The 27,941-nt window shown below is 52.9% G+C and overlaps 8 protein-coding genes across 8 annotated transcripts; 2 read left to right on the top strand and 6 right to left on the bottom strand.

The window, feature by feature from the left end:
• The first annotated feature begins 368 nt into the window (after positions 1-368).
• On the top strand, positions 369-2,333 carry M431DRAFT_179135 (hypothetical protein). Its single transcript, XM_024913106.1, has 2 exons — positions 369-1,054; positions 1,162-2,333. Exons 1-2 carry the CDS (start codon positions 529-531, stop codon positions 2,070-2,072), a joined length of 1,437 nt encoding a protein of 478 aa, XP_024780050.1. The 5' UTR covers positions 369-528; the 3' UTR covers positions 2,073-2,333.
• Positions 2,334-2,593: 260 nt separating this feature from the next.
• On the bottom strand, positions 2,594-3,833 carry M431DRAFT_489136 (hypothetical protein; the record flags this gene model as incomplete). The annotated part of the gene is made up of 2 exons (XM_024916645.1): positions 2,594-3,526; positions 3,639-3,833. The coding sequence occupies 2 exons, from the start codon at positions 3,831-3,833 to the stop codon at positions 2,594-2,596; spliced, it is 1,128 nt and encodes a 375-aa protein (XP_024780049.1).
• Positions 3,834-4,668: 835 nt separating this feature from the next.
• On the bottom strand, positions 4,669-6,456 carry M431DRAFT_489135 (hypothetical protein; the record flags this gene model as incomplete). The annotated part of the gene is made up of 2 exons (XM_024916644.1): positions 4,669-5,005; positions 5,078-6,456. The coding sequence occupies 2 exons, from the start codon at positions 6,454-6,456 to the stop codon at positions 4,669-4,671; spliced, it is 1,716 nt and encodes a 571-aa protein (XP_024780048.1).
• Positions 6,457-7,694: 1,238 nt separating this feature from the next.
• On the top strand, positions 7,695-8,742 carry M431DRAFT_73443 (hypothetical protein; the record flags this gene model as incomplete). Its single annotated transcript, XM_024922129.1, has 2 exons — positions 7,695-7,768; positions 7,857-8,742. The coding sequence occupies 2 exons, from the start codon at positions 7,695-7,697 to the stop codon at positions 8,740-8,742; spliced, it is 960 nt and encodes a 319-aa protein (XP_024780047.1).
• Positions 8,743-9,302: 560 nt separating this feature from the next.
• Positions 9,303-10,358, bottom strand: M431DRAFT_476872 (hypothetical protein; the record flags this gene model as incomplete). The annotated part of the gene is made up of 1 exon (XM_024915510.1): positions 9,303-10,358. One exon carries the CDS (start codon positions 10,356-10,358, stop codon positions 9,303-9,305), a length of 1,056 nt encoding a protein of 351 aa, XP_024780046.1.
• Positions 10,359-11,785: 1,427 nt separating this feature from the next.
• M431DRAFT_489132 (hypothetical protein) lies at positions 11,786-12,028 on the bottom strand (the record flags this gene model as incomplete). The annotated part of the gene is made up of 1 exon (XM_024916643.1): positions 11,786-12,028. One exon carries the CDS (start codon positions 12,026-12,028, stop codon positions 11,786-11,788), a length of 243 nt encoding a protein of 80 aa, XP_024780045.1.
• Positions 12,029-13,081: 1,053 nt separating this feature from the next.
• Positions 13,082-13,870, bottom strand: M431DRAFT_476871 (hypothetical protein; the record flags this gene model as incomplete). The annotated part of the gene is made up of 1 exon (XM_024915509.1): positions 13,082-13,870. One exon carries the CDS (start codon positions 13,868-13,870, stop codon positions 13,082-13,084), a length of 789 nt encoding a protein of 262 aa, XP_024780044.1.
• An 8,003-nt stretch (positions 13,871-21,873) lies between these two features.
• M431DRAFT_489129 (hypothetical protein) lies at positions 21,874-22,572 on the bottom strand (the record flags this gene model as incomplete). The annotated part of the gene is made up of 1 exon (XM_024916642.1): positions 21,874-22,572. The coding sequence occupies one exon, from the start codon at positions 22,570-22,572 to the stop codon at positions 21,874-21,876; it is 699 nt and encodes a 232-aa protein (XP_024780043.1).
• Between the last annotated feature and the right edge of the window lie 5,369 nt (positions 22,573-27,941).

The raw sequence follows: 27,941 nt of genomic DNA, 5'->3' as shown, positions 1-27,941 counted from the left end.
AGAAAAAAAAGAGGATCTCCTGTCAGGGCGAAGAATCCTGGGCCGAGTTGTGGAACTGGCGAAGCAGCAAATGGCGAGTTTCCATTACCTACAACTCGGCCCTCTTCGCCCATGATCTCGGCACAGCGAGCTATTCAAGCTGGGGGAGCGGTTCCACTCCGAACGAGCGAACGAACGGGTGTCGCCCCACGCCGACCACGGATATAAAGGTGAAAAAAGTGCTGCTACTATCTGTATTAGTACTCGTAGGGCGCCAGTTTCGACATTTTGCCCGGACACGACATCCAAAGGACTGCTTTCTCTTCTTGTCCAATTCTCTCCTCTTTTCGGGGTGGCGTGCAACTGAGCTTCGTTTTTGGTTTATAGTTGCTCAACAGCCAACCACTTGATACTATATACCTTGGCGGCGTTTTCGTGTCTTGTGTCGGTGTATAAAAGAGTTGGGAAACTAGGAAACAAGTTGACTTGGGACAAAGAGAGCCAAACCGGAGGGGGAGAAGAAGAAAAAGAACGACAACAACAGAAACCATGGACGCCAACCAGGTCAACTCGAGAGCGATTCACGATGATGATGCTGACCTTGTGCCCGAGTTCAACAATCTCGAATCGTCGGACGACAAGGCATCAGCAGTAGATGCCGGCGAAAAGGGCGCCACGACGGGTGAAAACGAAAAGGAACTGTCACAACAACAACAAGTCAACGATGACGACCTAGAGCGACAACACACAATGAGATCAACGGCATCCTACCAAGAGACCTATCCCGAAGGCGGCCTCCAGGCATGGACCGTCGTGGCGGGCTCCTGGTTCGCCATGATCGCCTCCATGGGCCTGATGAACAGCATCGCCGTCTTCCAGGCCTACACGCTCAGCCACCAGCTCAAGGACCACAGCGAGGGCACCGTCGGCTGGATCTTCTCCATCTATACCTGGCTGGCCTTCTTCGGCGGCGTCTACATCGGCCCCGTCTTCGACAAGTATGGGCCCCGGTGGCTTGTCATCGCCGGATGTGCGTGTACCGTGGGGGCCTTGATCGGCATGAGCTTCTGCACAGGCAAGTTCTTTTTGTTTTTGTTTTATAGTTCTCTGTAGCACGAATTCTGCCTCCTTTCTTCTCGTCCCCGTTCCGTCCCGACTCCATGACTAACATGAACGCTTCAGAGCTCTGGCAATTCATCCTATCGTTTGGCATCCTAGGTGGCATGGGAACGTCACTCACCTTCACCCCGTGCATCGCCGCAGTAGGCCATTGGTTCAAGGCAAGACGAGGCTTTGCCACCGGGCTTGCATCAACGGCAGGAGGCATCGGAGGCATCATCTTCCCCCTCATGCTGACCGACCTGTTTGCGCGTATCGGCTTCGGTTGGGCCACTCGAGTGCTCGCTTTGATATGCCTCGTGTGCGGGCTCACAGGCATCTGCCTCGTCCGATCCCGTCTGCCACCGGCCAAGAACGCAACGGCTCACCCCGATTTCCGCATCTTCAAACAGATTCCCTTCCTCCTGACGACTCTGGCCATCTTCTTGTTGGAGTTTTCCCTCTTCATTCCCCTGGCCTACATTGCCACCTACGCACAGGACCAGGGCTTTGGCGATACGTTCGCCTACCACCTCTTGCCCATCATGAATGCCGGCTCCGTGATAGGCCGGGCGCTTCCGGGATATTACGCCGACGTCGTCGGAGCTTTCAACGTGTGCATGTTCTCAGTGGTGCTCTCGTTGGTGTCGTGCCTGTGTGTGTGGCTGCCCCTGGGTCACACAAAGGCGGGCATCATCATCTTCTCATTGCTCTTCGGCTTCGGAAGCGGTAACAGCATCGCCATTGCGCCTGTTTGCATTGGTCGGATGTGCAAGACGCAAGAGTACGGCCGATACTATGCCACCACCTACACCATCGTGTCCTTTGCCTGCTTGATTGGCATCCCCATTGCCGGCAGCATCGTTCAGGCCGATGGCGGCTCCTACACGGGGCTCATCATCTTCACTGGCTGCATCTACGTGGGCTCAGCAATCCTCCTCATGCTTGCCAAGACCTGGCAGCTAGGCTGGAAGAACTGGCTTGCTGCCTATTGAGACACGGCGTCATTCGTCTCCCTTTCCACGGAGACAGTTTATAAGCACACTCATCTGCCTGTGTTCCTCTTCCAGTGATGTTCGGAGGACCAGCAGCTGTTAATATGATTCATTTCATGAATAGATATCCAAATGGTTCGGCGTTGGTGTTTTGGTTGGTTATGAAGAAAAAAAGGGGAAAGTATTTGCACACAATCAAGGAACAGTCCATGTTATTATTCGCATCGCATTTTGTGTTTCTTTTTGTAGCAGAGAGTTATGCTGGGTTATCTAAGTTGCATACATAGAGACGAAAAATTGATGAAAGCGAGTAAATAGATGGAAAATACTTAATGAAGTTTGGTTGACTTCCTCGTCCGTGGGTGGTATCATGATGCGTATAGTGCCTTTACATCGTCGGATCTCTTGTATCCAAAGTTTTGGTTTTGTTTTCTGCTGCTCCTGTCAGTATTGTGTCTGCTCCTCTAAATCCAATTCGGCGATCCAATTCGCCGCGTATACAAAATTGGCTTTTGTCTGGTCTATTTCTTCTCGCCGTTCTTCGACTTTGCAATATGCGCATCGTGGAGTTCTGCTACAGCTGGTATAATCAAGGCTTCAATCTCCTCTTCCGGATCTCCCTCTGGCGCCTCGTCCGGTCGTAGCGGCCTTCCCTCGGCATCGCCCCAGCCGCCGTGTCTAGCCACACGAAGCCAGCGGTCCTCACGGCCTGGAGCAACAAAGACAACCTCCCACTTGCGTGTTGAGAGGAGGTTTCCGACGACAAGGTGGTGCTGGTAGCGCTCAAGGCTGTAACGCGCCTTGTGGACGAGGATACGGGGATCCGTCTCGAGCTTGAAGCTAACAATCATGCCCAAGGGAGCCCAGCCCTCGACGAGGCTCTTGAGAAACTTGGGTACGGGATCGAGATCTATAATGAGGCGCTTGGAACGCGGCACGCGAGGGGAGGCATCAAAGTTGTCGAATGTCTCTTCGTCCTCTATTTGCGGTGACGGTGACGGTGACGACGTGTTCTTGGGGTAGAGCTTCTCGACTATGTTGGTCGATTGGATCTTGTGCTCTGAGAGACGCTCCGGCGGGACGAAGAAGTCGGACACGGCCGCAGCAAGATAGAGCAGACCGGACGAGCCCAACGGCGCCATAAGCCGAGCCACAGAGCGAAGCTCGTGCAAGTAATCGCCAATGGTGACAAAGGGCAGCAGTAGGAGCATATTGTCGCGGCGGGCGCTCTGGTACTTGCGCAGGACGTCGAGAATCCGGACAGAGTCGTCGGGCCGCACAGCGACGCGGCCGTCGGAGTCTTCGTGGAGAAGATCAAGGAGACAGTCGGTGGAGTGGGAGTAATGGCGCGAGTAGGGGAGCAAGCTGAACTGGCGATGGAGGAAGATAACGGCATATCCAGCAGAGAGGAAGTACTCAGCACTGGTGGCGCCACGGGTACCGGCAGAGAAGTTCTAGTTGGATTCGGTTCAATTTTAGCACAGAGTTCTGTAGAAGCTGATTGCATTTTGATTCCAAGGGGAAGAAGAGAGGACAAGCGAGCACAGGAAAAGATAGGTTACATACGTCAATGAACCTCACGGTATTCTTCTCCAATGGGACAGTCGTTCCTCCAGACGTAACCAGCACGACTCGCCGGTTTGCTGCGGCATGTTGTGTAATGAAGGCCTCGGCTAGCGTAGTGTGGGCGGCAAGCTGCTTGGGAGGAGGATTGCTAGCGAAATAGGCGTCCTCGGCCTGGAGAGACTCTTTCGCAGACATTGGTGCGATTTTGGCCTCTGTGTCTTGTGTCTCAGTGGAGTTGTAGGAAGACAGTTAGATTAAGTTTCAGGCCAAGGTGGGAGGTTGGCGAGCTAGGAGTTATGCTTCCAAGATGCTTCTGACTAGTACGGATGGCGGGGTTTATCTGATAAGATAGATCAATGTCAAAAGTCCGTAGCAGACAAGAGTGGCTTCCATCTCTGATGAAAGTATCAGGGTACATGCACATTTTGTACTTACATCCGGGGAAATATATTGATCATTAAGTATATTGACAGTGATGATGACGTTGAAAGCGCAAAGATGAAGACGAAGAAGCAACTCTCCTCGTCGCGACTAATATATCCAAGCTGTGCTCACAACTACGAAGCAGCTCCCATCATGATATCACCGACCGACCGGCCCATGTGCTGCACGGAGCAATGGAAGTTCTGTTCTGTCATACCATTCGTCATGATACATTTCCATCGTGACACATTATCTGCACCATCATCTCCCCTTTCAACTCACAACCCCCCCCAGTAACGACTGGATAATACATACAGTATGCGGCACATCGATATCGGTATTGACAGCTGTTTATTACCTCTTTTGACCGACAAACTTCCGCCGGCTCCGGCATCCAGTTTCCCAAGGCCCGACAGTCCGAACCGGCGCCGGTCACCGGCGGCCCTCGGCTCCGCATAAATTCCACCGAAACACACAATGCTTCTATGTCTAAGAAGTTTCCAAACTCGCATGTTATACATGAAACTATAGCAAGTGATATCAAAAAGTACGAATCTATATACATACGGTCATGTAGTATTTATTGCGCCTTTCATCTAGCCTTTCTCTATTTGTTACCGCCCCCGGGCAACCTCCACGCCCTTAACGGCAGGCTCTGCAAGTGCAGCACCTTTGGCTTGATATACCACAAAAATGTCGCCACGCCGAACAAGACGCAGAGGATATTGACAGTGTAATATCCGTCACGGATCATCTCGCAGCTTCCGCCGCCGTTTAAGCACCGTTCCTTCTCCCCCTGAATGGCGCACGAGAAGGATTCCGTGACAAGAGGGCCCTTCAAGTTGCTCGTGCTCTTGGAGCCGGGGTGGCAAGTCGCAACAGTAAAGGCGTCTACAAGCTTCAAGACGAAATACCGAGGGAATGTACCTCCAAGGTTAGAAACGCTAGAAACCATGCTCGTCAGTAAAATATACATGTGAATATATATCAAAAGTTACAAAAAAGTGAAAACTCACGTTGCCAGGAGTGTCATATAGGTGCCTCCAATGACCGGATCAGACACCTTGGCATGGAATGCCGAGATGGCGACAAACATGATGGTGTTTGTAAATGTCGAAAACACGTGCTCGCCAATGACAACGAGGAGATACCACGTCGTCACTCCCTCCGCCGGGAAAATGGCCACCGTGACTTGAGCAATCAGCGCGGCCAGCAGGCGACCTGCGAAGCCCCAGCACCACAACCGCATGGGCGTGTACTTTTGCGACCACATACCGGCATAGTATCCAACTCCAATCTCAAAGGGAAAGTCAATGAGGACCGTGAGGGCCATGTTATCCTTGCCGAAGCCCTTGTCGAGGAGCTTGAGATTCGTGACGCCGTCATTGGCCTGGAAGCCAATCTTGGCAATCAGGTGCACGATGATAATGGTCTGCACGTTGCGCAGCTTGAGGATTCCCCACATGATGCGGTAAACGTCCCAAACGCCATCCTCGTTCTGCGATTTCTCTTCGCGCTTGAGCAGGCCCAGTCCAATGGTGACGATGATGTAGACCCATCCCCAAAAGGTGAGATAGCCGCCGAGCGAGACAAGACCATCGTCGGAAGGCGTGCTTCGGAACCACTTGTTGGCAAAGTCGGAGGCATTGAGAGCGAGGAAGACGGTGTAGGACATGAAGTGTCCCGCCGTCAGGCCCACGGTCTGCGCCGTCGAAGCATACGACACGTTTCCGGGAGTCAGCAGCGTGAGGGCCCAGCCGTCGACGGCAATATCCTGCGTCGCGCACATGAGCACCAAGAAGAACCACCAGAGCATAAAGGACCAGACGGTAGGGCCCTCGGCCTTGCCAATCTTTTCCATCATGTCCTCCACGTTGGATCCCAGCCAGAGCATGCCGAAGCCGGACAGGAACTGGATGGGCACGATCCAAGTTTTCCGGCGGCCAATCTTGGAGCTCCATACCGCGTCGACAAACGGGCTCCAAAACAACTTGAGAGAGTAGGGATACGACGCCAGACTAAAGGTGCCGATTTCGCCATACGACATGTGGTTCTTGAGCAGGAAAGGCACAGAGCCCATGGCAAGGCCCATGGGGATGCCCTGCAAAAAGTAGAGCAAGACCAGCAGCAGAAAGCTCCTCTGGTCCTGCGCGGGCAGCTGGAAGAAGCCCACGTCGGTGGAGGTCGGCGTCTTGGGCACGGGATCGTCTAGGGAAAAGCCCTCACGGGAAATATGGTTCGCCGTGATGCTGTCGGAATCCTGGTGTGTAGCGGTTTTGCGCCGCATCTCAACCCCGTTGCTCATCTTGCCGTTGCCGTTCTCCTCTCGCTTGAGCGAGAGGGAGGGGAGTGGCTTTGACGTAGGCGACTGAGGTCGTCTTGTACGGAGACCCATATAGGACGATGTAAACTCGCTTCGAGTCGGCAGCGCAAACAATTCAATGGAGAGTGTGGTTGCGTTGGTTGCGTTTGCGCGTCTCGGATCGTCGGCCGGTTTGAGGGGCACAAAAAGGGCGGTAAGAGAGGACGCTTGCTAAATCGCTGTTTCTTTTGTCCGAGGTCGCAAATAGGCAGTAAAGACGGCAATCGTAAAAACAGAGCAGTCGAGGCTTTGGCGATCAAAAGAATGGTGTTTGAAAAAGTCGGGGACCAACGTGTAGCGTGTAGCGTGCAGACCGACCAAAAAAAAAGAAGATGCCAGGCACTTAGAGAAAGAGGAGAACAAAGGCGCACCAGCCCAAGAATCGGCCGCAGTTTGACAAGAAGAAAGAAAAATAGAGCAGCCCGTCTAGTGCATCCAGGCAGCAGTCGTCAAGAGGAAATTTGGGAATGGTTGGAATATTTTGGCGGCCTGGGTTGGTGTGTTTTGCGCGAACTGGAAGCTACCGTGGCCTCAAGGGTCTTTTTTGACCGGCGCGGCTTACAAAAGACGGAGGCGAGGATTGCCACCGGCTCCAGCTCGAAGTAGCAAGCGTTGAACGAACAAGAGAGTTTTTTTGGCTGCCAGGAACGGGGACTAGCGTGTCATGGCCATGCAGTTGAGTGTCTTGTGCCTTTTTTCTCGCCCCAGAAATTAGAAATCACTATATTACATACAAACCACGGATACAGTGTCTGTTCATCAAGTCAAGATGGCAGTCAGTGCTCAGTTCCGTGACAAACACTCTGCTCTAATGCGCATCTCTTATCTCTCTATCTCGTACAACATCCAGACACGCAAGCAACAGTCAGTGAGTGAATGGATGGATACGAGATCAAATGTTGCATGAAGGGAAAGATGCAGCACAGGATTCAGCGCTACAGTACAAGCACCGCCAATCAGTGACCACGTTTAGGCGGTTGGCCCGCTTGTGCTTCAGCGTCAGGGCGCGCGCGGTGTGTGGGAAAGGCCGGAACAAATAAGATCCAACGCTGAGTTCTGTCAGGGGTCGTTGCTGCTTTGGGCATTTCGTCGGCTCGGCTCATCGCATGACAGGTCGGCCTTCCTTATCTTATCGGGCGGGCCTGCATCATCGAGCCATCATATGCAATGCATCAACAACGCCATAAGTAAACAAAACCAAGACGCAGCTTGACGCGCCCATTCTCTTTCGCAGCAACATCATTTCTGCCGACTAGAGCAAAGTAGAGATGATGGATCCAGCTGTGGACGAACTGCAGACCAATCCTCTCGACGAGGAAATTGCATCTCTCAAAAAACAAGGCAAGTTTCTCGCAAGCAATCGCGTCAAGTCACTTTGCGCATCCCATCGCAACGCCATCACTTCGCGCACAGCGCATTTCCCTAGCTAACAGTCGTCTCAACACAGTCGCCCACCTCCGCAAAACCATCAAAATTGAATGCTCAACAATCCTCTCCTCCCCCTCCATCAAAGAAGCCCTCGTCTCCTCCCTAAACCCCCAGCCCACCCCCAAATCAGCCGCCCTCCGTCCTCGCAAGCCCCGAAAGTCTGTCGACCGCGACGAGCAGCTCCTCCTCACCCGCTCCAAGCAGCAAGAGGCCTACAATCAGCAGTGCCTCTACCGAATCTCCGCCTCCGTCACCGCCTTCAAGGTCCACGATCCCGACCCCAATGCCGTCGATGGCGGACACGTGCTCGGCCTGCGCTTCGAGGTCATGACGCGCGGCCAGTTCCTGCAGCCTTACTACGTTATGCTGAATCGCCCGTATCCCAACAATAGCAAGACCCTGCGCGTACATCGGCACACCGTTCCGCCGGCAATCCCACTGCCAGGCCTGGCGGCGAGGTACTTGCCCGTGCCGAAGCAGCAGATGGAAAACGACAACTCAATAGCTCCGCCCAAACAAGACCTGGAGAGATTTGTTAAATCCCTGAGGAGAGAGATTATGAGATACCACAACAGGCTGGGTGTTTCAGCAGACCTGCGGCGCAGTCTAGGAGCCCACAGCCAGGCGGCGGCAGAGGGGTCATCGCTGCCTTCAAATGCCATTGTTGATGTCAGCATTGCAGACACCGAAGCAAAACAAATACGGCTAACCTGGGCCGATGAACGAAATGGCCGTCTAGTCATGGATGATGATGGTAAAGTGGTCAAGTTCATGGTGTTTGGTGCAGAGGGGAGAGACTGGGAGACAACAAAACAGCTCACGGACAGTCAGGGACGGGTCGAGGATGTCGCCAAGATGTTGGAAGAATATGCGTCTGGGAGAGAATCATGATGTACTTGGTAATGTTCAAAAACTGGGCGTTTGAGGGGAATTCAATACAAGCAAGCATGGCGTTCAGGTCTGAGGAGCAAGGATAAACAACTTTATGGGGAGCGCAAAACTGCGCGTCATTTGCAATTGCGATTCGTCTTTTATAAGACAGACGCATTGGGGAGAGAAGCAACATCACATTCAAACATCTACGCAATGTCAGCTGCAGTGTATAGGCACGGTGTCACACCAAAAACAGCGAAGCTCTATAAAGAATCAATTCAATCACCACCAACTATCGAAACCCTGCTTCCCATACCTCGACTCCGGCTATCTATCACCTGTCGAGCGTATCTTCAGCTTGCTTGCACGCCAGCGTAGTCCCCTTCATGAGAAATTCAAAATTAAATACTGAATTCAATAAACAAAAAAGAGGCGGTGGGCTTGTGTTTCCCCACCAGACGTCCCATAACTCATCAAGGTATGTGCAGTATTTTACATATCTCCCTCTGGAGCAATAGATACACTGCCATTACAGCCTCTCCAGCCTCACCCTCACTTGTTCACTCTGTTTTTTACCCTTACAGGAACAGAGCAGCAATGACACCTCCAAAGAGAGCCATGCTGACGCCCTGGGTACGGCTAACAGCACCGTTGATTGGCAGGGGAGTGGTGCTGTTTCCAGTAGGGACCGGGGCCGCGGTGCCGGGAGCGGTGCCGGCAGGAGGAGGAGCACAGTAGGCACCGCTGCAGCCATCAGCAGGGAAAGAGGGAGCGGTGGGAGGAGCAGAGTTGGCGGGAGGCGCAGCGGGAGCAGAGGGAGCAGAGGGGGAGCAGTTGTCGCCAGAGCAGCCGGCAGGAGAAGACTGAGTAGGAGGAGTAAAGACAGAGGTGGAGGGAGCGGTGTAAAGCGGAACCGAGCTGTTACCGGGCACGGGGTAAACAGGAGCTGAGGCGGGGGCCGAGGGGACAACGGGAGGAACCGAGCTGCCACCGTTGCCTGGAGCCGGGTTGGAGGGAGCCGGGTAGCCGGCAGGGCCGGTGGGAGCCGGAACAGTCTGAGTGCTCAGGGTGACGACGGCGGTGTTGGTCGCAACAGGAGCAGAGGGAGCTGCCGAGGAAGCGGCCGGGGGGTACGCCCCGGTGGATGGGCCGCCGCTAGGGTGGGCGGTCTTGGAAGCCTCGACAGGGCAGAAGGTGGTGGTCTCAGGGATGACAATCGTGGTGGTGTGGTGGCCATTGGCAGGGCAGTTGGTGACGGTGGGAGCACAGCTAATGACGGTATGGATCGAGGTCACGCTGACAGTGCTAACGCTCCAGACATGATCAGCCTGGTTGGGATTGCAGTTATCGCCACAAGGATGAACCCAATGCCAGTCATGGCTGCTTTCGTCATCGCAGCCATCCATCACCACATTTCCATGGCTCGGATGCCAAATGTTAACATAGCCAGCAGGAGGCCCAGAAGTGGGCTTGTTCTCGGTGACAGCCTGCTCGTTGATGCCCTGGGGCAGGTGAACGCTGAGGCCGAGACCAATGTCAACAGTCTTGCTCAGGTCGACGTCGAGACCCAGCTCAAGGAGACTACGACCGGCAACGGCCGTCACAGCCGTGGCAGCAAGAATAAAGGACTTCATGGTGATGAAATGAATGTGTTTTGAGTGAGTGGACGGGTCAAAAGATCCCAAAGGGGTGAGTTGAAAGAATGCAGGGGGGAGTGGAAGATGCAACAAGGCTTGCTGAGGAGAAGAGAGTCAAGAAAAAGCTCGGCATCCAGGAGGCGAGATGATGGTCTTAAGTAGCCCTCTCAGTCTGGTCCATTGTGTTCAACAAAGCTTGTTGTTCATCTTCATCTGCCCTCCACATCCTTCGCGTCGCCTTCAACATGGGTCGTCATGGAGCAACCCCGTTATTGCGGGCAAGCTTAAGAGGGGGTCGGCTCATCAGGAAATTGGAAACAGAGACAGCCGCAGTTACACCCAAGGGGGAGAGCGCCTCCTAGCAACCGAAGATCAGATACATGCTGGTAATAATAGCAGTAGCACTACTCCGTAGTAGTAATAACACAGCATCAGTTGTGGTCGATCCTGACACATGACTCCGTGCATCAGCGGAGCACGACGGTGGCAGTGATAACATTAGGTAGCACCTATCTTTGGCCTTGATGTCTCGTTTTAGATGTTGGAGCATGGCAGTCTCAAGCTGACACTAGCTTGTCATCTCCCTCTTCTTCCTTCGGCACCGATTTATCCAGATGCTCATCGAGTCTCAAAGCACAGGACTCGAGAGGAGAGAGACAATAACAAAACGGCCTTGTGCCCTTGCATGAAGCAGCCATGGGGCAGATCGGACGCTGTTCCTGCGCTAGCGGCAGGAGAGAGAACCTCGCTTGGGAAGCACTGCACATCACTCTCTAGCACTCGCTTTAGCGATATCAGTGTCTCCTCCCTTGCCCTTCTCTCCCCCTTTTTTGGAGGGCTTTCTTTCTCCTTGCTTGAGGTCAAAAGTAGGGCTGTCGCTGGCATTGTTTTAATGTCTGCTGTGTCAAAAATCTCTGATGGAAAGGCACTGAAGTGTCCAGAATAACCTGGTAAACCACCTCTTGTCTCAACGGCCTTAGCTCGATGTAGCACAAGAAAGCGTGTGTGCGAGTGAACACAGTCCTGCTGTGCCTGAAGCCCACTCAAGTGCCATGTCTGTCAACCCCCGTGGCCCCCGGTCATCTGTCGATGGAGTCCCTAAGTATGATTAATTGTGGAGGCCCGGTGGGTGATCATCGCGCACCAGCTTCTTCCGTAGCATGCGGGTGGATTTGGTCGGCTTTTGGTCACAGCTCCCGGCCGCCACGGAGAGCGGCTTGAACACGAGCCTCGTTATAAGTTTGTATAATGCGGCAATGGCAGGAACCAGGACATCCGTGGTATGATGCCGTGTAGAAGCAGTTTCGCAATCGCCCGGTCAACTTCTATGCTCAACCCTGACACGCCAATAGCATGAGCTATTCGGGACATAATCACTCTTCCGCACTCTCGCTTCAATATTGCCCCCAAGTAAACATTGTTCATCAGTGACAATCACATCTTGTCCATGCAATATTCGCGTCATGACAAGTAATGGCAGATAGGCGGGTCCTTTTCTCAAAAGGCCGTTTAATTTCCGCACCCCGACCGGCACGCTCCTTGTATGCCGGGCTGGCTCCTAATGCAAGACGGTCATCGCCCTGTCCGGTCATGCTGGAAATAGCATCGTTCAGTCCGGGGAAACCAGCGACAAGGCGAAAAGGGAAAGGAAACAGAAACAGAAACATCTAGACCCTCCCAATCTCCCCACTTCTTGTGGGCAAATTGGACCTGTGCCATTGCTAGCGTGTCACAGCGCCGCTTCTCGAACGAGCCTGCCTTGAAATCGTGCTTTGCTTTGGCTCACCAGGGTAGCCAAGGAGAAGAAGAACCTGGCAGGATTGAAGCATTTATGCATATAAGAAGCGCAAGCAAATGCGCCCCTATCATACGTTAGAAGCTTAAAGTATAATAATGCCGGTACAGAATTTGGGTCAGGCATAGAAGTTGTATGACAATGCAGCGTTTGTATCAATGAAATGCACACGAATTGGCCTTGTGAATGTTTTTGTGAAAGCGCACTGCGTTCACCTACGTGAATTGAGAATTGAAATGTGATGAGCTGTACAGTACACCAGACATCGTTCGAAGATACCAGGTGATAATAACAGATAGTTTGTATAAATGGAGCAATAATGATGCAGCATCCCACAATTCATCTTGTTCCGCGGCATCGACAGCTCGTATCCCATGTGAAGGCGCTCTCGCATAGAGCCTCCCTTAGAGAGTCGCTACAAAGCGTGAGTTGCACATGGCAAGCGTCCCCGTTCAGGGGAATTGCGATCTCGATCCTAATAGAATCGTCAAGCAAGGCTTATTAGCGCTCCATCGCATGTTTCCTCTGCTCGTTTGTAAAATTCCCATCTCCACCCCGGTGATCGGAATCTCGGTTGTTGTTCCAGTATAAATAGCACAACTCTTTGTGATTTGCCTCCTTGCCCCCTTTCTCCCCTCCCCTCTGTAATATGCGACTGAAGCTACTTCTTGCAACAATCTTAACGGGTCTTCATCTTCATCTTTCTTGAATCTTCATCCTTCTTGAGAATTCCCAATTTGATAGGCTGACAAAGAGCAAGGGTAGCACATGTTTTGTGCATGCGTACAGAGGCAAAGAGCTTGGAGTGATGCAGCACTGCCGGGTAGCCCTTGAGATATGAGTTCAAGGGTGCAAACTGCATGTAAGAGTAGGGTCGCTGGGTCGGCTTGGCTTTTGCGTGTGTGACGCCCATGTCTCATGTCTCTCACCACTCCAGGCGCTGTCTCGATGTAGCCGGAGGAAGTGTGATCGTGCCAGCACTGCCAGTTGCGTCGTCCACTGCAGCCTCCGTTCGGCCATCGCCATCTTCGCCATCGAGCAGGGATCGGTCAATCTTCCACAGTTTGACTCGCTCGTCAACGATGTCGGTCCACTTCCTTATCAGGGGGTGAGCCTTTGCCACATCAGGGAAGAGCACTTCGTCGGCTTCATTGGCTTCCTCGACGTCGTAGATCCAGTTTCCGTCAGGGGCCCAGTAGTCAGAGCTGAATATCTTGACAACACTGAGCTCTTCCCTAGCCTCTGCCAGCAGCTTGGAAGCATCTGCTGCTTCTCCGTCCTCGTTACCAGCTGCGCTATTGAGCTTTCTCAGAGCCTCTTCAATGCCTTCCAGGGTGCCGAGTAACTGCCCTGCCGCCAGTCCTATCGTGGCGCCAAGGCTGAAACCCTCGTCGAACCCAGCTTGGATGGTCCGCTCTTTTGCCGCCGAGATACCTTCTCGATATCCTGCAGTTGTGTGTTCTGTCTCCAACCGCCGCATATCGGATGGGTGATGAGGGTTTTCAGGTCCACCCAGAGACGTAAGCAAGGCAGTAGGATCCTCGCCGGATCCCAGCCCTGATTCAGATTCGGGCCCAAAGACATCATCGAGGGAAAAATACACGCCGCCGGAGCCAGAGCCGTCTTCCAGTGCGGCTCTCTGGACAGAATCGCCGCCGCCGCCCTGCGCGAGATACTCGTCATCCATCGACTGCTCGACCGGGCGAAAATGCATGTTTTTTTCCCTTTTGAAATATCAGCCTACGAAAAAGAAATACGGTGGTAGGCACATTAGGTACGGAGCAGAAGCAGGCAGCAAGCGCTTCGTGGACTCCAGACAGGTACGCCGTACCTAGGTAGCAGTTACGTCTCTCGTCCTTTCCCTGTGTATCTCTGAGGCTCTCTCTGAGTTTCAGAATTCGGGTGGATTTCCGATTTCTAGGCAACAGGGGGAGAAGCTGAGCCTCGATCGATTCGATCTCTACCGCTGGTGGTAGAAGCGCCGAAATTCTCTCTGCCGCAGCCTTCGTGCCTTTTTTCGAGCTAGCATTTGAAATCCAGCCATGGCTGCCCCCTGCTTCATTAGTCACAATGCCTAGTCGTGCCAATATTTTCGGCTGAACTACGACACAATAGGGTGGTGTGCCTTACTGTGTGACTTGCAACGCGACTCTCAGAGACACTGTGCTGGTTGCACAGAAGTTGAAGCAACCAGCGCAATTGCGAGCTGCTTGGTGCAGTCTTGATACAAGGAAGCGTTCCAGCAGAGACAGTGCGAGTACAGTCTCGCTATACTAGCTCCAAAAATAGTGAAAAGCCGGGAAAAAAAGAGGTCGCCCTGCAAACTCACCCTCCCTTGCTTTGGAGGATAAAGCTTTCGAGTTGTCGGTGACACAAACTAGGGGGGAAAAAAAAGAAAATCCCCGGCGTAAAATCGACACCGCCTCTCGAAGAGACAAGTTTCTCGCCCACGATTCCTCCTCTCTGTCTTTCTATCTCCACGCTTCTTCTCTCGTCATGAATTTCTCTTTCTCAGATGCCCTTTAGCCTTTGAATTCAGAAAAAAAAAAGTCGAAGAAAAAAAAAAGCCCAAGAAATGATGCCACCTTGACGTAGCCGTGCCGACTTCTGCAATATTGCACCTTTTGATACAATCCATCCCCAACACACTTGCTGTATGTATGTGCTGTCATATCAGAAATTCTTTTTCCAAGAATAGGGTGCTGTTATCTCGGTGCCTTCCCACCCCTTTAACAGCAGCGTCTGTTCCTGGGCCGCCTCTTGGTATGCATGACGAGTGAGGCTCTTTTTGCCTAGAACTTCGTGGTGGTCATCCTGTCTCTCCCTTGTCGTTGCGACACGACACGACACGACACGATGCCGGCAACAACACGCACGCACGCACGCACACGGCCCTCCCTGCTGAACAAATAGTAGGGCAAACCTTGAATTCAAATCATGCCACGTATTCCCTACCATCCGGATTTCACCGTTTCCATTAATCATCTGCCCTTGTGGCGGTCAACAACTGGGCTCCGCAGCAAATCGTCCATGCATGAGCTGTTTATGGCGCATGGCGTCAACTTCATCCCAAGGCGGTCAGAGGATGTGAGAAGAGGCCAATGTCGGGTCAATGCTTGCTTGTCCTGCCTGTCCTGCCTGCCTTGCCGCCTTGTTTTCTGCTTGTTTGCTTTTTGGCCCTGGCTGCCGCCTGCGTGCCTGGTCCGGGGTGTCCAGCCAGTCCCCATCCTGTCGTCGTCGTTGTCATCGTCGTCCACCACCGCTACTACAACAACACCACCACCATCACATTCACCACCAATACGGCCAAACACCGTGTCTGCTCCAGTCTGAACCCGTCTTTCTGCTTGAACGGTTAAAGACTTCCATCACATGGAAGGATCGCTCTCCAAAAAAAGACATGGATAGATGCAACGCCACGACAACAGTAACAACAGCACCCTCGCCCACACCAACAGGTCGTGGCACACCAATAGTTTCGTCCGCTTTGCGGTGAGAAAGAAGCAATCATGCAGTCTCTGATGAGTTGTCTCATGTGGCCAGACCAAACAAAGCTTGCCGAGTTTCTCTCACATCCCCATCCTGGGTCAGAAACGGTAGAACCCAACGGTAGGTCGTAGAAGGGATATCTGCCCGAGCGGCTGAGACTTGAATCAAGCCTATCACGGACCCCATCGTACCGGAGCTATGGGAGGATCGGATCGGCCCCACACGCTGCCCATGAAGCGGGACGACGGCGCTCCATGTGGCTTTCTTACTGTATCATGTAGGTGTATGTATGAGGGAGGACTCCGTAAGCTCCCTCGTGATCTCGTCTCTGGCGCGCGGTCTCTCAAAGAGGGCCAACGGATACCCAAGAGTGGTCGCCTGTGCCCATTCGAGAAAACGTGCCAGCAGCTGAGTCGTCCCCCGGCCCCGTTCGACGTCAGGCAAGGGAGCCATCCGGGCATGGATGCCTTTACAGCTTGCATTTGCCATGCCATGTCGTGTTGTGCTGTTCCTGTGCCTCTGCCAAGCTCTAGCTGAGCGTCGAACCAGAAAGCTGTACGCTCACTCAGGAGTGGGCTCCGGAGATCGCTTGAATGTCATTGTCTCGTTTTTCTGCCCCATCCACGACGAACCACTCGTGAGAGAGGAGTGCGTTGTTCAACGTGTAAGCAAGGCGCTCTCTCTCCGTCAAGGCCCGCTCGTCTTGCCACCAGAGTGATGGGCCGGCGATGCTGTTCTCCAACTACGGAGTACTAGTGTTAGCTTATCAGCGGCTCCCCTCGCACACCCCTACCCCATGACATCTCCCTGTCTGTGGCTAGGTTCTAACTCACCGAGTTATCGAGTCTTGGAGTCCTGGAATTTCACCACGAGGTATTAAGAGAACGGCGTGAAAGGGGGGAAAAAAAAATCTGGATGTGAAAGCTGCAGCCACCGTCACAGATAGAGAGGTGAGGCTCGGGGAATTTTCTTTCGTTCTCCCGGATTTCACGCCAGTGCGTTAATCGTTAGTGTCATTTTTCGAATGGAAGCCAAAAAGGCGGCCCACAATGGCAGCAGTAGCGAATTCTGGGTTGCCAGACAGGGGAGGGGACGAGGGACGAGGGACGGGGGTCCTGTACGAAGTATGTCGTAGTAGCGATGCAAACATCGCCTGCCTACCACAGCATGAAGCGGAGAGTACGAAGTAGGTATAGGGCGAGAATTGGCTGTGCTGTATGATACTGTGCCTGTACTTGTACGGTGCTTAGTTGGGGACGTTGGAAGCCGCGTCGAACAAGCCCCGGAACGCCGTTCTTGCGAGACCCCCCCCTTCCTCGGGGCCGCCCGTTCCTGAGCTAGGAAGGGCCGCTTGGCTCAGTAGGATTCAACGCCCACCCTCCCCACCTAGCTGTCATTGCCCGCTGGCACAACGATGGTTCCAAATGTTGATGAAACGTCGCGTTTCGCTGCCTCTTTCTCAACCGGCTAACTACCGAAAAGGGGGCGGGGAAGCGGACAACAGGGGTTGAGGCTCTTCGGGATCCGGGCCGTGCACGTCATCAACTCGCCTTTTCTTCTGTCTCTGGTCTCGTCACTCAACGGGTTTCAGACGAGGCAAGGGAAAGCCAGCCCATGGTTTCCAATGCGCGCTATGGGCGAAGGTGGTGTGTATGCTCCGTACTCGTACTCCATATGCCCCCATATGTGGGTTCCATGTGCGTGTGTCTGGGTGATATGCGCGTGTGAACTGTCGGATTCCTTCTTGAGAAGCCGCGAATGTCGTTCGGAAGCCAGTGTGTCGATTCTGGAATGCCGCGCCGGGCAGTGATGTGTTTGCGAGTAACGCTGCTGCCCTCCGGTTTGCGACAACCGCCATGCCGATTGATTTTTGCTCCACAATCTTTTGGTCATTGCTGTCCCGGCCCAACGTGTCTTCCCGCAACCCAACGCGAGGTCTAGCAGCGGCTTCTAGAAAGACTGGGCTGTCCTGCATCCATGCCCCCAGCTCATCCCCTACCCTTGCACAAGACCCTTCCCGCCTAATTCCCAAAGCTTCCCACCCCCACTGTAGCCACGACGCCCAAGTTGTAGAGCGTTGGGCCAACCCTAAAACCATTAGGTTCGCTCAACACCAAGCAACCGCGCCTTTCTCGTCGTACTCATCTCATTAGTACTTCGTACTCGTAGTCACGTCCGCCCGGGTTCGGAAAGCAGAGACCTTGCCCTTTTCCGACAAGCCTTGCCATACCCATCCATCATCTCTCGTCTCAACACCTCCGTTATCTCTCTCCTCGTCCCGCGTACCGCTTGTTAGCGCCCTCCGAAAGGCCTCCCAGTCTCACACCCATTCCGTCGCCCGCCTCTCGCCGATACAAGGCAAACACTAAGAAAAAAAGAAAAGAAAAAGAAAAAGGACACCCCTGTCGATCACACAAGGGTAAAAAAATTCCTGCAGGGGCCAACAAAGTGCATCAGGGGTTTGACTGACCGCCAAGGGTAGACCGCAATATCGGGTGCCGCAATCATAGCAAAAAATAAGCCCGACCAGCAAAAAGGCCACGCGAGATCCCAGGAACAGGCGGCGAGCTCTCAAAAGAAGGCTCTCACCGAGTCGGTGTGGAAACAGTTTAAAATATCAGACCGTTCCCGCAACTCCGTCCACTTTTTCGTTCCTTCATCCAACAAGAAAAAACGGTGCCCTTTGAGCAATCGACCATAATCCGACCTCTCCTTCCGTTTCCCGAGCTTCCGGACGTCTCTGTCCAGTCTCGCCTTGCCGCATTACTGCCGCCAGCACCACTGCAACCACTATCCAACTCTCCTTTTTCTCTCATTTTTTTCTTCTTCCCACAAGCCAAAATGCGCGGACCATATGACACCACTGGCATTATCAAGCCCAACTCTCCTCAGCCACCAAAGCCCAAATAATGAATTTCTTTGTTTCTGGGTTGGCCTCCTTATCTTTCGCTTGCTTTCCCTTATTCTTCACTTTGTGACACGCTGTACCAGTCAGGTAAGCCCTACCCCCTTTACTCCCACACACTTTGTGTCATGTTTTCAGGAGCATTGCTGACGGCGGCCTTGCAGCTGTCTTTTTAATAGTAATACGTCGATCGAACCAAGCTCTCGATGACGATCGGGTTTTAAACGACTCGGGCGTTTCTTGGTAATTGCGGCACTCTTTCTTCGACTGTTGATATACTTTTGGGTTTCGGATAATGAATCGGTTTTGGGAGCAAGAGAGGGAAAATAGACTGGGAAAATTGGGTCAGGAGCTATCCGTCTTGGACCCCACGGACGAAAAGGCAATGCCGTGATATAGAGATATAATCATCCACATGAGCCCCCATGATCTGGGTAATGTTTCTTTTGTTATACATTGGGCGCCGCCGCCGCCAAACGCAAATTAATGTCTATCTTATTGAAGATTCTTTTGTTAGAATATGATGAACAGAAAGCAGAGAGTTGAACCATACCTGTCTGGATGAGCTTGAGAGTCTTTTTATGTGTCTGTGTTCAAACGAGCTCCTCGCTGTCTTCGATGAAGAGTCTTGGCAAACAGATTCGCCAGTCTCGAAAAGGACTTGCGTTGACCTTCTGGGGGTCTTTTGGGACACCAAGGGTCCACGTATGAGGAGAAAGAGAGCCTGAGCTGGATCATGTGTGAGAGGCTAACGAAACGGAGACGTCATCAGCGCCGTGGGTGGAGAACGTGACAACCGGCGAAGTGGGACTTGATATGGCCGGCACGGCGTCGGGGCCTCCCTAGTAGGGCACCGGCGTACGACGGTTGGGCCCTGTGAAATGCGGTGATTGCTGCCCATGCCCCATTCCTCCATGATGCCGGATGGGGACGCATGGGCCCTGCGGCAGGGTGGTACATGGGGAGAGGATGGAGAGGCTGGGGGCTGCAAGCGCAGGGCTGGCATCCTCTTGCATGGCCTCTGGATCTCGCTGCCACCCGCCTGGCTGGCTGGATTCGCTGATCTCGATGCCCTGGCCGGCTACTGCATCTCCAGCATGGGCATGTGGATGTTTGTGGATGTTTGTGGACTTGATGCGCCAATGCTATGAGCGCGGGAAGCGGGACGGCGCACGTTTGGATCTTTGACACACGCACTAGATGCCGGGACGAGATTGGGTTTGGTGTGGCAGCGCCGGTGGACTATCAGAGTCCAGCCATGTGTCGAATCCATCCATGCGTTCATCTGTGCGCCCACCTGTGTGCCCATGTGTGAGGCCCATCATCCGCGTGGCCGTCTGGGTGCGTGTCTGCTCCCCTGCATGTCGGTTGTGCGTGTGTATGCGTGTCTTGCCCGCCAAGGTAGGGTGACAGCAATGGTAGACTGTGTGGCCATGATGCCGGCTTAGCCTGTACCGTCTGCCGCACCGTTGAAAACTGGGAGGGCAACAGAGCAAGCTGAAGAAGAGAAGCCAAACGGTCGTATTACTGTATGGCAGGCCTGGAGTTCAGTCAGTCTCGGCGACGCAGGTGGATGATGCGTCCTTTTATACCATGAAGACGGCCGTTTCCTGGGACCCCCCTCCTTGGTCCTTGGTGTCCCGCGACCCTTCTCTCTTGGGCTGCGATTGTGATGGCTCGCAAAAGCCGGCATGACTTGGGTCAATGCTAAGGTGACTTTTCCTGATCCGTGAGGCTCATCCCGGGCAGCAAAAGCTCTTGTTGGTCGTGAGCAGATGGCAGATGATGGTGGGGTTTTTGGCCGAATCGGTAGTATCCATTGGAAATCCATTGGAAATCGTCATACGAAAAGGTGGTGGGGGCGGGGTTGGGAGAAAGTGCATCTTCATGCAGTTGTTCTTTCCCATGCCATGCCATGCATGCCATGGCGTCGAGTTGCCAAGAGCGTCGGATACGGATAGCAATAGCCTCTTTTTGCGCTTGTGTTTGCGCTTGCGCTTTCTCTCTCGCTTGGACTGTCTCGCTTATTGTGTGTCCTCTCGTCTCTTTGTAAGGGAAGGATGAAGCCAAAAGTCTCCGTTTCCTCCTGCGACGTCCGTTTCACCTGCCTCTTTCTTTTCTTTTTTTCTCTCCGATTCGTCGTCATCTCATGGGCTGTTCTCCCCCTCGCTGCATTAAGAGGGCTAGGCAATGGGGAACGTTCCTTTCTCGAGTGACGATCGAACGCTCAACTTTAATCCCTGTTGCCATTCTCTGCAGACAATCCCCGGTACCTGCATTGCGGTCCAAAATGCCGCCCACGTCACTTTGCGCGTGGCCACGCCTCCTCATTCATCGACAGGCCCGAAGCTCGCAGCATCGCCTGATTTGCCAGTCACTTTTGGTGGCGTTTGCTGCAGAATAATGCGACCAGTCTCTGGAAGCCTCGGATCAGGGCACGATGCTGCTGATGGCGTGTTGTGTTAGCAGGCTGATGGGAACATGATACTCGGCACCGGGTTGGTTGGACGGCTGGTACTGTAGTCGCCAGGCCACCTCGGACTGTGTTTGCGCCCAATACTCGTACTTGTTCCAAACAGGTTCTGCATCCTTCCCGGTCTCTCTGTTTAACCTTGCCCTTCTCTCAATTTCACCCTCCTTATCAAGCCACGACGGCCGCCAGCCCCCTGTCTTGACGCAGCTCATTCCAAATGTGGGCGATGAATAGCCGCTTGGGAAATGCGCTACCAGCCGGATGGTGGTACTCCGCTGCGTCAACGAATAGAAATGACACACATTCAGTGTATCATCGTCCTCACACCAATTACCAGCCGTGGCGGCAGGGGCCATGCCTGGGCCGCTTTGGCCCAGTCCTCAAACACAGGCTTTGTACGAGTACAATCAGCGTATATGACGGATCTCACCAAAGCTGAGCCATGTGGATGAACTGTGACCAGCAGCGGCCAGGTATTTGTCGTCGACAGCAGAAGATCAATCTGCTGAAAGCTGCGAATATACTCTACAAAACGTGCTCCTGGACATATTCACGATGCGGAGTGTGTTACCGCGACACTAAAGCAATTGCATGATGATACAGTATCTTTGAATTACTATGGACAAGCTCTCGTTGGTACCTCGTGCCGGAAGCGGTTGTCTGGAAATGTCGTCGGCCACGACGTACAAACAGGATGGATATGCTTCTTGCCCTTTTTTGTCACCTTGTTGGATTTTTTTTTCTCTTGATTAAAGTTTTCTTCTTTGGCCGATAACAACGCTTTCCAACATGCCTGGAACCATGCCATGATCTTCGAGGCATGATGTGTTTCCATGGAATCTTCAGGCATTCATTCGATTAATAAGCGCAACATTGCGAGCATCGCAAGGATTGTGCCATCCTCAGGCTTAACATCTCCAATATATCCAACGTGTCCGTTTCCATATCGAGCGAAAACAACAGGCGACTCATTGAAGCCGACGATTGATTTGGGAGTTGGTACACGATCCTCGGCAGTAGAGTGTTCGGTTGAGAGGTACCACGCCTCACACTGCTGCATTCCGTAAATCGAGAGAGCCTTTTGGCTATACGAAGCCGGGAGTCTGCTCTGAAGGGTAGAGCCGACGACTTGAGAATTCAGGGATAGCGTGGATCGTTGGTAGGAGCCGGTTTCCCATGGGAGATCCCACGTCTGCCTCATAATCTTTCTCAAGCTTTCCAAACTGGAGGCAGCAAAAAGGCCACCAAAGACGACGATGCCACCACCTGCCGCATACTGCACGAGCCTCTGCGATATGACCTCGCACCTAGCCTGAGCAATGCCTCCATCGGCCACAAATATAGCATGTGGCTCCGAACATTGGGTGAACAAGGTAAATGCCTTCTCCGTCGTCTTTGCATGCCATATGGTTGCTCTCTCGAAGAGCTCGTTCAAGAAGCTGGCGTGGGATTCCTGAAAAGTGAGCTGCGTCTGATCATCACCAAGCGTGAGCACGAATATGAGAGGTTTGGCTGGTCCGGCAGCCGGATCTTGGGTAATGCTGTGCATGCTGCTTCTGGAATACATTGAAGGAGGTGGACGAAACGAGTCGAGACCAATGGAAGAGCGCGTTGTGTCGCCGATGCTGAAGGGATCGAGTTGTAGGAACGGGCGAAGGAAATTTTATATTCTCTAGAATCCGACCGTGCCTTCGATGGTCTTGGAAGCTCTGCCTTTCACATTATTTCCTGGCCTCTGTCTTTTCCAGGATGCTTGCAAACCGGTGGCCGACATAATGCATGTCGAGGCGGGCCGAAGACCAACTCGACCCTCGCCAACAGCATGAGAACTCCACTCTCTGGACGGCATTGGAGTCGTCGGGATTCTCATATATGCTGTACACCCACACTTCTCATACGATTATTAGGTTTGTGTCACCAACATGCTTCCCTTGTCCAACAATACGGCACAAGGGATGCTAGTCTGGAGTGCCCTGTCTTGTGGCTCTATCTAACCGTTCAAACGACAAACCTTGCTCATTCTCAGGCACGTCTAATCTCGCACAGAATGAATCTTGGTACGGTATGTATGCTTACATTGTTGCGCGGCAGTTGGTCATCAAGTGAAGCAGGCAAGTCAGACAAACCATTCATCCTGAAGGCGCCTGAGCCACAGTAGCTGCATGCACTGTACTCCTCCAGAGCGGTCGATGCGTCCATGGCCCGTTGGCACTTCAGCTGTGCTGTGCCAGATCCACAAATAGAGCTCAACAGTCCAGGGATGAGAGTAGACTGAAGCTGGCGTGACGTAGTAGACTTATGCAGTGCCATCAAAACGACAACGACCAAAGGGTTTCACTCTCCACTTTGGGAAGACTTAAATTAGAAATGGCAATCAAAGAACAAAAGATAGTATCCGGTCTTTCAACCTCTCTCTCGGTGTCGTACAAGTTGTATGTGACGACCTGTCCGACAACAGATTCACGCACTCTTGCTTTACGGCGCCCCCCCCCCCCCCCAGAAATAGAGAATGGAACCCAAGCCTCTTTGATCGGTAAAAACTTCTGAATATGGCTTTGTTTCCACCTCCCACTCTTGCTGGCGCGGCAGGAGCAGCCATGTGCATGATGACCATGTGCATGATGGAGGTCAGGGACATGAGAGACCACTTTCTTGAGATTACTGCGCCAAGTGCCAGGAGACAGGAGACAGTAGGCTCACTCCATAGCAAACCAACTTGGCTGGCTGCTGCTGGAAATGCATGGCTTTGTTTCTCAGAGTCTGAATAAGAGTCTGAAGCAAGCTTGGGTGACATTCTCAGGAGAGGTTCATCTTCTTGCTCCGGCTAGCAACTTTACGAAGCCGGATCTCGACCATGCATTCATGTATCACAGCATATGGAGAGGGCTAGGGATGAGAAATACAACAGAAGTGTGCGGCCAATCCGTACACGAATGATGCCTCTGGTGCGCTTCAGAGGGGCATGCAAGTCGGCGACCTGAGCAAACTGCCCAACGGTGACTATTGGCAAGCCACTCGAGTGAAGGTGGGTTTCCTAGGCGTTCCTACTGGTTCTAGGCCTCGCTTGGGGCTGGATGAGGCAAACTTCATGATACATTACATGCTTCCCTCGACTGGCGTACAGGATACCATCCATAGCTGATGAGAGCGCAGCGACGAAGCTTTGGTAACCTTCCAAGGTCACTGTTGAGGTCCTCACTGTACTGCTGTTATAGCTTGTAGACCATAGCTATTATGTCGAAACGTAGAGGAAAGCTTCAAGGGCTTGCCAGCATCTACTACCTCTTGCTGCCATGTGATTCAGTGGTACTCCATCGTGAGTGGGAAATAACGGGGTGGGGCCGATTGGAGGGGCCGGACCAGCACCGGTGTGCCAGGTTTGTCGATTGCCAATGACGGGACGTCCCCAGGCTGATGGTGTGGCGGCAGGCCTCAGCGAAATGAGCACGCTTGGCCCATGCTCAAATCTTCCGTTATTCAGGCAGTTCATGCTGAGGCACAAGATGAGTGCTACCTGGTGTGAGCCGTCTTGATCTGTTTGTGTCTCCATGACTGACCCGCAACAACAAAAGGCCTTAACTGTGTCCAATAAGCTTGGAGTTGGGCTCGTGTGAGTGGCTGGTAAGTCGACGCAACCCCCCAAGGGGCTCAGGTATCGTCCAGCATCGTGCAGACTCGGTGAGTCGCTTGCAGATGGGTTGATTGGCTCTCATTTGCCAAGTTGAGTTCATGTGGCATGCCATTATGCCAATCTGACCACCACCACCACCATCAACACCACCACACCAAAGCTGGGTTTCGGGATGCCTTGCCTTGAACTCTCCCTTCTTTGGATTCTCTGGCTCAACCCCATAGGGCCCCAACTGCCCAGATGGCCAGGGACAGGAACAGGAATAAATTGTGCGGGGATTCGTGTGAATCCCGCCTCGAGATCTAGGGGACTAGCCAGCTGCCGAGACCTGCGCTAATGCCTTTCTGGTCACATCTAGCCAGGGATCAAGCAAACATCCGGGCTTCAGGTGCCTTTTCCCGTTTGTCCCTTCGATTCGGCTGGATGCTGCACGTCCCGTTCCTCGGAACCAGGATTAAAACGGCGCTTATCAGGCAGCTGCTTCCATCGGCCCCAGTCACAGCCTATGGAAAGGTGGTCTGATGCTGCGTGGCTGCAGATCTCGAGTAGAGGCATGAAGTTGCCAGGGTCCCATTGTCATCAGTTATTGTCCGTGAGAGTAGCTATTAGTCGGTTCAAGTGGATACTTGGCATGGCTCTGCGTCTATGCAAACGAGCTCTAGGCAGTTCGCACGATATCACGGCTCGGACGTATTTGTGCGGCTATTCTAGGACGAACAAATTCCACCCAGGATAGGATTTTATGCTGATGTCGTTGGACAAGGTTACCAGCATTCCGCCTTGTGAACTAGTAGAATTCTGACATGTTCATCCCATCAATGTTCGCCCTGTGACGAGGCTTCAATGTTGCCGCGGCCCTCCAAGATCCTCAGAAAGGGACGTCTCTTGATGTAGCAAGGGTTGGAAGTTGATCAACTCGCAGTGATGCCCAAGAACTTACAACGTATCACCCTAATTCGGGCGAAAGACGGAACGCACTCCTCTCCCCTCCTGCAGCAACCTGCATGATTCCTCTGCACCTGGAGATTAGAAACACAAGTACGGGCCACCCGAAGCCCTCGGCAACTGTGTCTCGACTTAGTCGAGCAGCCTTAGACTACTTTCTCCTCTCCAAACAGGGATAATGACCGAGTGTCGGGATGTTCATGCTTTGATGCTTGCCGCGTGTGGCATCGAGTGTTTGTGATGAGCTGAATACAACGACCCTTCCCCTGGAATCGAACACGTTTCGTATTTTGGGATACGAGTGGGTGGCTGCATTCTGAAGCCTGTTTGCATCGCTAAGCTTCGTGGGGTCGGCGTAGTGGGCAATTTGATGCAGTGGCGCTGTCCGCTATTTGTTGTCGTGGAACAATATCTGTGGGCAACATCGTATACTGGCCAATGCCGAAAAGCAGCACTGACGTAGGGAAGTTTGATTGATTGCTTGGGCTGCCTTTCGGCGACCAAGAAGGGGTTTCCTTCTCCCTGTTCTTTCTATTTCCTGAGAATTGCTGTCCCTACAACTGCCTTAGACAAGTCTCTATACGTTGCATTCGTGATGAATATTCATCCAAGCATCACTTACCAAGACCGAATTAGGAGAAGTAACGTAGTTTATCATGGTGGTATCCCATTGGCTTCGTTGGTTCACTGAAATCTCGGCGTCCTCGAGATTAAGCCAAGCGGATACTTGCGCGTGCTAGACGTGGGTGACACGCCCCGGCGATAAGGACGAGTCTAGAGCAACTGTTGGAACTCGGAAACCTTCAAAAAAGACAAGGGGCCAAGTTTCAATCACCAAGGGTGATAGAAGACCGATGACTTTACCGCGAGTGAGGCTTGGTAGTCCTGGCTAGTGGCGAGATTGTGGCACATCTTCCCCAGATGTCTCCTGGTGTTTAATCTTCCCTTGCGTTCCACTGGCCATCGAGAGCGACGGGGCCTCCTGCAAGTTGCATGGGACGGCACAGAAGTTGTGCTTGTGCCTGATTCCGATGCGGGTGCCTGGTCCATGTCAAGCTGAAAAGGTACAACTAGAGTTTGTTGACGGAAGTCATGACATGAATGTTATTCGTCCAGATTGTGGATTAATCCACGCAGATGTAGAATGCTGAGACATCCGTACGAGAATAAGAATGAGACGGTGAATAAAACTTGTGCTGTTAAAGTCGCCGACGCAGCAAGCTGTGAAGGTTAAAAAAAAAAGTATCCGGACAAGCACGGCACACTCGTCAGGCCTTTACTGCATCATCCGGCTAAGCATGCCCCTTCGGAGATCACTCCGTCATTTGTGACCACGACACAAGAGGTACAGAACGCGGGGACATACGCGGATATTCAGTATCAAGCCACCATGGCACAATTTGATCCTTGAAGCCGCACTTCCAATCTATTTCCTCCAAGACTGGACAGAACAATGACCCAGAATAACGACAAGAAGTAGCGAGTTGGGACGGCATCGCGGCATGAGTGTAGTACAAAGCTCCGCCTTCCTGTGTGATGAGGTTTGCATAAAAAGTCGGGATGGAGCATAGATGCGGCTTCGTCTGCCGCCTGTCCTCTATCCGTAGATGATTGGAGTTACCATGAAGCGCGATCTTGCAGAGATTGAGAAGCGGTATCTATCCGCGCGAGGACTGAAACTGGGTAACACAGGCAGGCCTTATTCACTCAAATAGGCACACCGAGATGTCGCTGTCTGGGGATGATTGGCGAGAGTGAGAGCAAAGGAAAAGAGCTGGGCGTAGGTTGGCTAGCAGTGGTAGCACAGAAATGCAGGTTTCCGGTCCGAGAGTCCGTGTGTCCCTTATCTAGAGCGTATTGCATGGCCTCGTGCGTCCGAAGAGTGAATACGACGTTTGCTGGACGGCTGATGGCTCCGCCACCGACACGAACGAGCCGCATCTGTCAAGTCGTCAAGAGAAACACATGGTATCTCCTAAGAGGTGTCCACTGATCGTAGTACTGGGTAGTACTACGGCATCATGCCAAGAAAACGTTTTGCTTCCAGGCTGCCATTTGCACGCCAGAGCCTCCATGGGTTTGGGGATCGCTCCGTATGTAGTTGTTGCAGCTTTCTAATCCGGGGTAATCCAGCAATTCGGGGCAATTCATTCCAGGCGGCGCGATCCAAGTCGCCGCACTTGCTTAGTGCAAGGTACAGCTCCACGCAATACGCACAGCATGGGTGCTAAAGTGAGCTTCAAGTGTCAGCACCAGACGGTCCATTTCACCTCTGTTTTAGCTGGGCTCCACTTGAATCGCACAGGCCCTACAGTAAGCCTCGCCAGCAGGGTTGGATTCAG

Source organism: Trichoderma harzianum (assembly GCF_003025095.1).
Source record: "Trichoderma harzianum CBS 226.95 unplaced genomic scaffold M431scaffold_1, whole genome shotgun sequence".
Taxonomy (NCBI): domain Eukaryota; kingdom Fungi; phylum Ascomycota; class Sordariomycetes; order Hypocreales; family Hypocreaceae; genus Trichoderma; species Trichoderma harzianum.
The sequence above is the reverse complement of the archived record's forward strand: the minus strand, read 5'-3'. Positions and strand labels throughout refer to the sequence as shown.

Excerpts from the sequence above, each read along its gene's own strand:
- M431DRAFT_179135 (XM_024913106.1), top strand. The coding sequence starts at position 529 with ATGGACGCCAACCAGGTCAACTCGAGAGCGATTCACGATGATGATGCT. Across the intron at positions 1,055-1,161 it reads CGGCATGAGCTTCTGCACAG|AGCTCTGGCAATTCATCCTA; the intron begins GCAAGTTCTTTT and ends TGAACGCTTCAG.